Below are 11,037 nucleotides of genomic sequence, written 5' to 3'. Positions count from 1 at the left end.
GCAGTAGAAAGGTGATCAATCTTCATCAGGCTACATTTCCAATCACCTAAACAACCGAGCGAGACAAGCCACTCCGACAAGGTAAATTGCTTGATTTATTTAGTTTGCCAAGTGACTGTGCAGGATTTCTTCAGTCCCTACCGCCTCCATGTTGCACCGGGAGTGCAGCGGCCACCGCCAGCCACCTCCGAACTCTGTCCCTCGACACCCCCCCACCCCCCACCCCCAGAGTCCCGGTTGAGGCCAGGTTTTTGGGAGGAAAAGCATGTGGGACTTTGCAAACAAAGTATTTGTGCAATAAAGTGAAACCCGGAGGAACACGCACAAAAGCTCCTGGAAAAAGCAGGAGACGGGAAGAGGGAAGTTGGGGAAAGAAGAAACCCGGGGGTCCCAGACCCGCCACCGGGGTAATACCTGTGCGCCTCTGTTTTGCAGGTTGGCTGCCCGGAGGGTCTTGCTGAGGGCGCGAGGTAGATGGTGAGCAGCCCCGGCAGCGGAGGGCAGGTAAGGAGGGGGCCGCGCGCCACCCCGGGACGGTGGTGGCTCCCTTCGCCTTCCCTTCCTTGAATCGACCCCCCGCTACCCAGGTCCCCAGCAGGTGGGCGGGGCTGTTGGGGGGTGAGAGGCCAGACACCCCTTGGCTGCACCAGGGACCCTAGGCAGCTCCCGAGCCGGGCGCCCCCTCCCCCGCCTCCTCCGAAGCTGCGGAACTAGGGTGCTAAGTTAGATGAAAGTATTCGAAAACTCACGCCGCGCTTTCGCAGAACCGCCTTGGCTGGTGGCCTGAGGCCCTCCTGCCCAAGTAACTCTGTTTCCCTTGGGGTCCCCTCCGTCTTCTGTGCCAGCTGGCCTCCCTTACTCCAGGCCGTGGGTCCCCGAGGACCGAAGCAGGAGTTGGAGTTGGGATGGGAAAGCTGCTTAAGTCCTGCCTCCTTTTTCCCTGAGTTCTCTACCCTGGGCTCCTGGCAAAGCGGGGCGTAACTAGAAGCCCCTCTAGGGTCCCAGCCCTACCTCCCACCAACCCCTTCTGCTGCTGGAGAAGAGGCCAGGGGCTCGCAGTGTCTGCGGCCGAGCCTCGCGCTCCCAACTCGGGTGTGAGTGAGCTTTCTAACTTGAGGCCTAGTTCTCTGCTCTCCACTGGGTTCGTAGAGGACTGCGAGGAGCCCACGCGACCCTACCCGGAGTGCTCTGGCTCCTGAAATCCCAGCACGCTTTGGGCCGCTGGGTTGCTCAGCCTTTATCAGACCCTTGGTGGGACTGGGAAGCTCACCGGGACTTGGTCGAAAGCAGGCCCGGCCTGCGCGGGCTTAGGAGGGAGGGTGACCGCCTCTGAAACACCCCTGACCTTGGGCGGCGTCTGGAAATTGCCACTTCTACAATGGAGCCTTTGGTGTCTTCTTGCCGCCTCACCCGGGCCTGGGCCGCATCTGCCCTGGAGGTGCGGTGGGATTCCGGTTCAGCCACCTCCGAGAGTCAGGGGCCCAGAGAGGTCAGCTCGACTGGTGATTGCGGGCTCTGGGGGAGGAGGCAGCCCTGGAGATCTCAGTGGGAATGATGTGTCCAAAGTGTGCAGTCGCCTGGCGAACCAAGGTGGACTAACCTTGGGCCTCTGTAGGGCCAGCGGGTTTGTCAAAAACCATTTGAAACTTAAACGAAATAACCCCGTACGCCCTGTACGGCCTGCCCTCCCGGCGCCAACTGAACATTTGCTTGAGCAAATTGCTTCCGCCGCACTCAAAAAAAAAAAAAAATTGACTACACTTGGGATCTTGCACCCTCCCTGGTCACAGCTCTCACCTCCTTGGCCTGATCATCACGCTTTTAAGTTTTCTTTCCTGTTGACAGTCGAGGAGTGTCTTTGGCCCCTGTCAAGCCATAAAAGAAGAAGGAACGGATGTAGGGAAAGTTTTCTTTTCTGTGAAGCTGTGTGCTTGTTGAGCTTGGAGGAAAAATTTCTTGGGTTGCTTGCTTGCCCAGTGAATGAAGTTCCTAGCCTGTGCCCCCTCCCCATTCAAGCAAGGATTATAGGAACTGGAAGCCGCAGTGACTTCAGGTGACGGTTTCCCTGTGTCTCCTGTCTCCTTAGGCCAGGCCCCCAGAAGCAACAGCTTGAAGGACTTCGAAGTGGGAGCCCTGAATTGCTCCTGGCCTCGGGCCCCCTGGATCCGTCGGGGCGCCTCCACCCGGCTGTTAGCATGATGTCTTACCTCAAACAACCCCCATACGGCATGAACGGGCTGGGCCTAGCTGGCCCAGCCATGGACCTCCTGCACCCCTCTGTGGGCTATCCTGGTGAGCATGGGCCCTTTGTCCCTACCCCTAAGCCTCTGCAAATATTGGGGGATTCCAGCCTTTAACGTTTGAACCCACCCTGTCCCCACGCAGGCCCAGGGAGCCGATTACCTTGCCGCCTGTTGCCTAGATCTGCTACAGGTTTGAGTGAGGTCTGGTCAGGCAGGTTAGAAACTGCAGCCTACAACTTTTGAGCTCCTGATGCCTGCAGCCTGGTTCCTGTGTGCTCCCACTTGCTAGAGAGAGCATGTTTGTTGTCCACCGATTTATTGCCTTCCCTTCGGTTGCTTTTTCTAATATATATATATATGTATATATATGTATGTATATGTATATATATATGTATACACACACACAAAGCCCCTCCAGTTGCTTTTTTTAGTATGTGTATAAAGCCCCTCTCGCCCCAATATTTCATGAGGAATCTGAACTCGCTAGGCCCTAACATAAATGGCCAAATTTCCCTTCCGTCTAGCTACCCTTGAGAAGCAGAACTCTTTCTCCCCCGTCAAAGCGTCCTAGAGACAAGCGACCTAACCCGACACTCCCGCGGTGGTGGACGACTCCAGCCAGCCAAACGCAAAGTTTCTTTTCTAGATACTACCTCTTTGCTTGAATTTCTTCTCTAGGAAAGTGTCCCTAGGTCCCTGTTTCTTCCTACCTCTATTCTGCTTCCTATCTCTCAGCCAGAAGTGTGTGGGCTTGGGGAGATGAGGAGAGGATGGTTTTGTTTTTAATCTGAGAGGCGCGGAGGGCGCAGGCCCTGATGTTTCAGACTGGAGCCTCCAGGAGAAAACATACACACTTTGTCCCACCTGTGGCCAGGGAAGTTCGCGTTTGCTAGAGGTTGGCCTTGCCTTTTCACGGCGGGGTTCTGGACCTAACAGAGGACCTGCGTGTGGCCTCTAGTGCCAGTCCTCGTGGGCCACTACTGACTCCAGGCACCCTTGCATGTCCCCGCAGCCACTCCGCGGAAGCAGCGACGGGAACGCACCACCTTCACGCGCTCACAACTGGACGTGCTGGAGGCGCTTTTCGCCAAGACTCGCTACCCAGACATCTTCATGCGAGAGGAGGTGGCGCTCAAGATCAACCTGCCTGAGTCCAGAGTCCAGGTGCGCGATCCTGGGGCTCCAGGGTTAGGGTTGGGGCTCCGTCGGAGATCGGGCCTGGGCGGTCTGGTGTTGAGGCCCCTTCACGGACAGGACAGCCCCTCTCCAACTCCCCCTAGCGCTGAGCTTTAGTCTGAGAAAAGGGGTAACATTATAAAGTAATGGCTTGAAGCCCTTGTCCCCAGGGCGCTTTCAATGTTGGAAGTCGTTTTCTTTGGATTTTGGGGAAGCCAGCCCTGTTTCCCGGATGTAACTTTCTCAGAAGGTTAGATAATGGCCCCTCGTTCTTGCTACTCCAGAACTTGACAGTTTCTTAATGAGCCTAGCTCTCTGCTTCCGCTCTTGTCTTTTCGTACCCTTGCCCTGCGTCCTGGGGATTCTAAAAGTGCAAGATGGGACTTGGCAACAGCCTAGCACTATCTGCCTCTGCCTCAGCTTGTACTCTGCGGGTGGAGTCGGTCTGGTTAGGGGTTTTCTCCAGCCGAGTGGATACCGAGTACAAAATCCAGATGCTGGCTTTACCGTTTCTAAGACGAAACTGTTCGGAAAATAGAGTTCTGAGTTAGTCTAAGTCTTCCCCGAGGGTCTTTTGTCTCTGCTTCTTTCCCCGAAGGCTTGAGAAGGGACTGAGATTGCAATGCCCTGTGTCCGGCCCCCTCCAAAAGGAGTGAGAATTTATGACTTACTTTCCATTTGGTACCCCACCTGGAGCCAAAAGGCCCAAGGAAATCTCACCCAGGCTTCCTTCATGAGCAGCCCCAGTACTGGAGTACTGCTTCCATTCAGCCTCCAGCCTTGCTCCTGTTCCCACCCAAATATTTGCCCTGCCCAACTCCAGTCTCCAGGAGCCGATTCGGTGAACCCCCTCGGGCCCTAGACTTGGTGACTGCCCTACACTCCGATGTTCTGTACCTCTCCGCTGTTTCCTGAGCTCTGTTCATGGAAAACAGGGCCTCCAAACTAAAACGGGGCTGCGGGGAAGCAGCCAACCGCAACAGCTTAGAGATGGCTGAACTTCTGGCTGGACAGACGCAAACGTTCCGCCCTCGGGCAGAGTTGCGCTGGGCTTGGGGAGGTGCGCATCCCTCCTGGAGGAGGCTGACTGGGGGGCTTTGCGCAAAAGGATGGGGGAGGGAGCCAGAGCTGGGTACCTAGCACGTGCGGGGGGAGGGGACAGGGTCTGGCAGGGCCGGAGACTGGGAGGGGTAGAGGCTGGGATTGAGAGGTCCCCGAGATCCTGGGCGGGGTGTGAGTCCAAGGGGCGGAGGAGCTGTGAGCTCCACTAGCCAGCCCCCCTGATCCCCCTCTCTCTGCTCACTGCAGGTTTGGTTCAAGAACCGCCGCGCCAAGTGCCGACAGCAGCAGCAGAGCGGGAACGGAACGAAAAGCCGGCCGGTCAAGAAGAAGTCGTCTCCAGTGCGGGAGAGCTCGGGCTCAGAGAGCAGCGGCCAGTTCACGCCGCCTGCGGTGTCTAGCTCTGCCTCCTCGTCTAGTTCAGTGTCCAGTGCCTCTGCCAATCCGGCGGCTGCTGCGGCCGCTGGCCTGGGTGGGAACCCGGTGGCTGCCGTGTCCTCTCTGAGTACGCCTACCGCTTCGTCCATCTGGAGCCCGGCCTCCATCTCGCCAGGCTCAGCGCCGGCATCCGTGTCCGTGCCAGAGCCACTGGGCGCGCCAACCAACGCCTCGTGTATGCAGCGCTCGGTAGCCGCAGGTGCTGCCACTGCAGCGGCCTCTTACCCCATGTCCTATGGCCAGGGCGGAAGCTACGGCCAGGGCTACCCCGCACCCTCCTCTTCTTACTTTGGCGGTGTAGACTGCAGCTCCTACCTAGCGCCCATGCATTCTCATCACCACCCGCACCAGCTGAGCCCCATGGCACCCTCCTCCATGGCTGGTCACCACCACCACCACCCGCACGCACACCACCCACTGAGTCAATCTTCAGGTCACCACCACCACCATCACCACCACCACCACCACCAAGGTTACGGAGGCTCTGGGCTCGCCTTCAACTCTGCCGACTGCTTGGATTACAAGGAGCCTGCCGCTGCCGCTGCCGCTGCTTCCTCTGCCTGGAAACTCAACTTCAACTCTCCCGATTGTCTGGACTATAAGGACCAAGCCTCGTGGCGGTTCCAGGTCTTGTGAGCCCAGGAGTGAGAGGAAGTGGAGAAGAAACGCAACTACCTGCGCCCTCCGTGGTCCCCATCCTGTTGCTGCTGCTGCACCGCTCGCCTTCGCCTTGGCTTTTCCAAAACTGAATTTTCACGCCCCCAAGACGTCCATTGCCTGCACTGCCGCTCCCGTCTTTGTGCCATTTGCTTGGGTTGGGGGGTGTAGACCCCTCTCCCCCTTGGAGGTGGGGCCCGGTGCTTCAACTTGGCCCTCAGTTTCTTCATGGGATGGCAGTGTGCTCTCCCGCTCGACTCGTGCGTCACCCCTTCAAGTCTTTCTGGACAGCTTTTCTGCACCTGGAGCCTTCTGAGGCTCCTCGCTCTGACCCTCTCTGTTTTGAGCTCAACAGTTTTATTTATTCTTTCTGGACACTGAAGTCACTAACTGGCGTATTATCTACCGTTTGGAGTGCACCCATACACACTCCTCCAAATCAAACCCACCACTGTCTCTCTTAGCAGACTGTCTCCCTTCAGCTGCCCTTGATCCAGCCTCCCCATCTGCAGGCCAGAGCGTCCAGCATGTCCACCTTCCCAGTGGTGAGCGCTGAGCCAGGCCTTTGGGAGGAGGGTGCTCCAGCCTCCTTCCCTGCCCTGCGCTGGACTGATTCAAGCTTCTGCCTCGGCGGGAATGCTGTACATAGTCGGGTCCGTTCCAGGGACCACTTAAACTTTTTAGTTGCTGTTGGTTGAACTGAGCATCTCTCTTGTTTTAGCGTCCAGGAAACAGAACTTTAAAAATATATACATCACATATATATATACACATATATATAAAACAAAAGCAAAAAAATATTTCCCCTTTGTGCCCATTCCTCTTTCTCAAACGATGGCGACTCTTATTTTTCAGTTGTCACAAGCTGTCCTGCCCCCTCTTCACATCTCCCTTTGTGTATTTATTAAAGAAACCCGCTTGGTTCCTGGAAGCTGGGCGCTGGAGGATCAGAAGTGAAGGAAACAGCTAAGTCGGGGTACAGGGTTGGGGTAGGCTGGGCCGGGCATAGGACTGAGCCCTTCACCCAAGTTTCGGCTTAGAAACAAACAAAAGAGGTGAAATTACAACATTGTGAAGCCCCGAGTCCCAGGTCCAGTTCCTCTGTGGGTATCTCTCTCTTTAAAACACCCCTGTCTGTTTAGTGAGTTTTTAGTGACCCTCCTCTCTCCGAAATCTGCGGAGAGCACCTGTGTATCTATGAGTTTTGGTTTTGGCCGCTTGGTCCAGTAGGTGGGAAAGTAATTTGTAAATTTGATTTGTCCGATGTGAAGATCACAAATTACTTGTTGAGATGTAAGGCAGTCCGTCTCCTCTTCCTCTTTATCTACATTATTTCCCGAAAATAAAAGCAGATTCATGAATGGCCTGTCAGCGTTGCTCTTCCAATTCCAGCTCCGGGGCTCGGTCTCAGGGGATTAAAGAGAAGGAAAACTGTGCTAATAACCAGCGTGTTAATGACCTGCGCGAAGCTGGGAGGCTGAAGAATAAGGCGGGAAGTCATGGCAAGAGGAGTCCCCCCAAAATGTTCTTTTAGGGTGTGTTCTTCCCCGCCCCCCCCCCACACACTCCGCCTGAGCCCGGCCTCTCCCTCTCCGAGGTTTTGACCCTGCACCCCCTTGCCATCTAGGACAGACACAGGTGTCAGGACTCAATTCCAGAAACAGCTCCTTTCTCTTCAGAGGCAGGAGCCTGGCACTGATTTCTTCACCCTAATTGCCTGCACCAGAAAGAAGGGGGGAGGGGAAGAGAGTCTGGAGGCGGGAAAGGATAGCGCTGTAATGCTCTCTGAGCTGAGCCAAAAAGGAAAACAAAACGGAAAAAAAAAATCTCTGTCCTGCACATTGGCAGCAGAGAAGAGTCCCTTTGGCTGAGCCGTCCCTGGTGGCTTCACGGTGACTGTGGGATCCTAGAGTCCAACCGCGTGCTAAGCAGTTTTCCTAACCCAGAAGTTGTCAAATCACCAAACTATCTTTCTAAGGGTTCTCTAAAGCAAACACAAATTGACCTTACGAATTTCACTTCCTCAGAGGAGGAAGATACCTTGAGTGGAGGGCAGTTCGCCTTCGGACTAGCGCAGACCAGGGCTTGTCGGTGTTCCCCGGGAGCCTAAACGGTGAGGGAAACTATTAATAATGTTGGCTGCCCAAGAAAACCCAGGGCCCACAACTGTCCAGCCTGTTCTACCTGACGGTTCCCGAGCGTGAGGCCAAGAAGCCGTGCCCACTAGCGGGAGGAAATAAGGAGACAACGAAAAGTTGCCTGCGGAGTCAGCCGCACCCCCTATTCCTGCTCTTTCGTGAGACTCGCGACCCCAGGCCTGGGGTCGCGCCAGCGAGGTGACAGGCCTGCGAGCCTTGGCTGTAGGAAAGCCTTCCCCAAGCCTGTCCGGCCTGGGCTCCGGCGGCTCCGCTCCGGCCCAACCGAGCATCCAGGGCGGAGGGCGAGCCTGTGCCCGCGGGATCCCTCTAGGGTGAGCTGCCCCCGCCAGGGCCGCTCGCGGACACCGGCCCGAGCGCCCGCTCCACCCCTCCTTGTGCTCGCAGGCCCCTGGCTGCCGGGCCCCGCGCGTTCGCGGGAAGCGGGGCCCCAGGTCCAGGCTGGGGGCCGGGAGGAGAACTGGCCGTCGCACAGGTCCCGCCCCAGGCGGCCCGGGACCGCGTAGCCGCCGCTCCAGAGGCCCCGGGGGGGAACCGAACCAGGAGACCCGCCCTAGCATGGCCTCCGGAGCAAGGTACTCGACCCCCGCGGGCCTCGGGTCAGTGCTCAGTCGGCCGGACTGGCCTGGGTGCTTCGCGAACTTTCCGGTCGGGGTGGGGGCGTCGGTGGTGGCTGGGGCCTGGGCTCCCGGGAGCTCGGGTGCGCGGCCCGGTTCCCGCCTGCAGCTCGAGGCTTCGCGGAGCAGCGGGCACGTGCTTCTCCCTGGGGCTGGGGCGGGAGCCCGGGGGGTGGGCGGCTGGCGGGGGAGGGCGGCCGAGATGGCTCGGGGTGGGGTCGGGGATGCTGCCCGGGTCGCGTGCCGGTGCACGGTCCTGGGCGGTGGGGACGCGCGCGGAGCCTGGGCCGGCGGCCACCTGTTCGCAGGCGCAGTTTGGGGAGCGTCCGCGGGTCACCCCCGTGTCGGGGAGCCCGAGGTGGGGCTGGGGCTGGAGCCCGGCGACAAGAGAGCGACCCGAGCGGCCTGAGCACCGGGCAGCAGGAGGACGTCTGAGGAGCTCGAGAAATGTCCAGGGTCGCTCGGTTCGCAGCCGGCGTCCGCCCGCTCGCTCTGCCGGCCCGAGAGGCCTGCCCCGGGACGGCCACGGGTGCGGGGCTGCGGGGCTGCGGGGCTGCGGGGCTGCGGGGCCGGCTTAGAGGCCTAGAAGCCGGAGCACTGCGTTAATCTCTTGAAGCTCAGTGATCCCCTGGAATGAGACAGGGCTCCTTGGGGCGCTTTTCAGGCTTTGGTACTGGTACCGAGGAGGGTTAGTGAAGAACGCGGGTTTTCTAAATTGTGAATGTGTGCGGGTGCGTGTTTGTTTGTCTGTTTGTCTGTTTGTTGGGAGAAAATCCTTAAAGTAAACCGGGGGAATCCGATTGTGAGAATAAAACAGGTGAAAAGACTTAATGAGTTGTCAGCAGAGTCACGGGTGCGGTACTCCAGAGACCAAAGCTGAACCAAACCAAAACACCAAGCTTTTGTTTTAAAATAAAATTATTTTCCCCTCACACACACATCCATGTAATTTGTAGAAAACACCAACCTCCACGGTTACTGTGATTTTTTAATCAATTTTAAAAATAAAAGATAAATTCATTACTAACTGGAAGAATTAATTATAATGTTAATGATGCCAAGAGTGTCTGCTGACAAAGCTGTGTCTAAAGGTGAGGAAATAAAATGTATCTGATATATAACTGAAGCTAATATATACGTTATTGGTAAAGACACTCTGTGTGATTGCTATGCAAGACCAGAAAATTACTTGGCTTTTGAGGTAAAATTTATTTAAGAATAACAATAACGTATCTTCATAAAGTTCCCTATTAGAAGGTGTGGTGACTGTAATCCCAACTCTCTAGAGCAAACAGGAAGATCAGGAGTTCAGGGTCAACCTCACCTACATAGCTAGAGAGAAATCTGCTGGGGCTGCAGGAGACCCTACCTCAAAAACCAAAGCAAACAGCCCCTCTCGTGGCCTCCCAAAAGAAACAAAAAACTTACAGAAGTTACAAGTGATTCCGAGTTTTCCACCGTTTGCCTCCCTACCTTCATAAATGTCAGCATTTCATATGAAAATGGAAACGTCTCAAGATCAACAATGATAAAAATGATCACCAACTTAAATAATATTGCATAACAATGAATTTCTTATTTGACAACAGGGAAGTTACCTCACTTATCTTAGAGAAACAGTAAGTTCAGATAAACGTTTGGGGATTCTAAATTCTACTTTTTGAAAGCCAGAGTTCCCCTGCCTGTTTTTAACAGATGGTTCTCGAGAAAGCAATTATGCCTTTTAATCATTGTGTTGTTATTTACTGGTATCTGAAAAGAAACGTGTGTGTGTGTGTGTGTGTGTGTGTGTGTGTGTGTGTGTGTGTGTGTGGTGTAGGAGAGGCACATTCCATTTTGAGCCAGTGTTTTCTTTAATTGTGTTTTAATATTGAGTTGGATTTTACTTAAGACACTTTAGAGGCACTCCTTCAGAAGCTTAGGAGCAGAACCCTAGCCTCCAGTCCTCCAGTCACCTCCAAGAAATGACAGTCATACAGGACAGTCCGAATTCAGACTGCATTTAAGTACATCTACTCCTGCTTCTAGGACAGAGAGAAAAAGTCAATGCTGCTCTCAACATTGAGCAGAGTGCTGCTGTTCTATACAAAACTGCACACCTCCGTTCCTAGTCTTGAGCTGTGGGACACCCTGCACGCTGTTAGAAGTCTTCCAACAAGACTTGCAGTTCAAGTAGATTTGGGCTCCCTTTAACCAATGATAAAGCATCAGTATAGAACGATTGAAAATCTATTGTTTCTTTAAAAATGTCCCTCTTTTTGGGACAATATCAAAGAGACAAGATTGCATTACATTCCCAGGTAACAAATACCTTTTTTTGAAAAAAGATTAATCCTTATTGAGCTGCTTTTGAAAACTATTTGGAATTTTTAGAAATTCTTTTAAAGTAGATTGTGAAATTATGATTTAAGGAACTTGAGTCCAAATTTTTGGAGGGATTGAAGTGGAATATAAATAAATCATAACTAATTTTGATACTTGGGGGTAAAAACTAAGATGTAAGAGTAAACGGTCTCTGATTCCACAGCGTGGTGTCTAAAGAGCTTATAAAATATTTTTAGTGTACAAATATTCTTATGTATGTTTAAAGCTCTGAATGCTTCTAAGATATGCCATCATCTGTCACAGCTATTTCAAATAGGGATCGTATTTTCTTTTAAAATTATTTTAAATTTTTTCCTGTGAAATATA

The 11,037-nt window shown here is 54.3% G+C and overlaps 1 protein-coding gene and 1 long non-coding RNA gene across 2 annotated transcripts; both read left to right on the top strand.

Annotated features, from left to right (window-relative positions):
• On the top strand, nucleotides 1–2,160 carry LOC113458216. The gene is made up of 3 exons (XR_003378629.1): nucleotides 1–81; nucleotides 436–504; nucleotides 2,087–2,160. It is a non-coding gene; the product is annotated as an uncharacterized LOC113458216 (long non-coding RNA).
• A 3-nt stretch (nucleotides 2,161–2,163) lies between these two features.
• Nucleotides 2,164–6,911, top strand: Otx1 (orthodenticle homeobox 1). Its single transcript, XM_026788919.1, has 3 exons — nucleotides 2,164–2,292; nucleotides 3,256–3,407; nucleotides 4,728–6,911. Exons 1-3 carry the CDS (start codon nucleotides 2,196–2,198, stop codon nucleotides 5,550–5,552), a joined length of 1,074 nt encoding a protein of 357 aa, XP_026644720.1. The 5' UTR covers nucleotides 2,164–2,195; the 3' UTR covers nucleotides 5,553–6,911.
• The last annotated feature ends 4,126 nt before the right edge of the window (nucleotides 6,912–11,037 follow it).

Source organism: Microtus ochrogaster, unplaced genomic scaffold, assembly GCF_000317375.1.
Source record: "Microtus ochrogaster isolate Prairie Vole_2 unplaced genomic scaffold, MicOch1.0 UNK9, whole genome shotgun sequence".
Lineage (NCBI taxonomy): Eukaryota > Metazoa > Chordata > Mammalia > Rodentia > Cricetidae > Microtus > Microtus ochrogaster.
The sequence above is the reverse complement of the archived record's forward strand: the minus strand, read 5'-3'. Positions and strand labels throughout refer to the sequence as shown.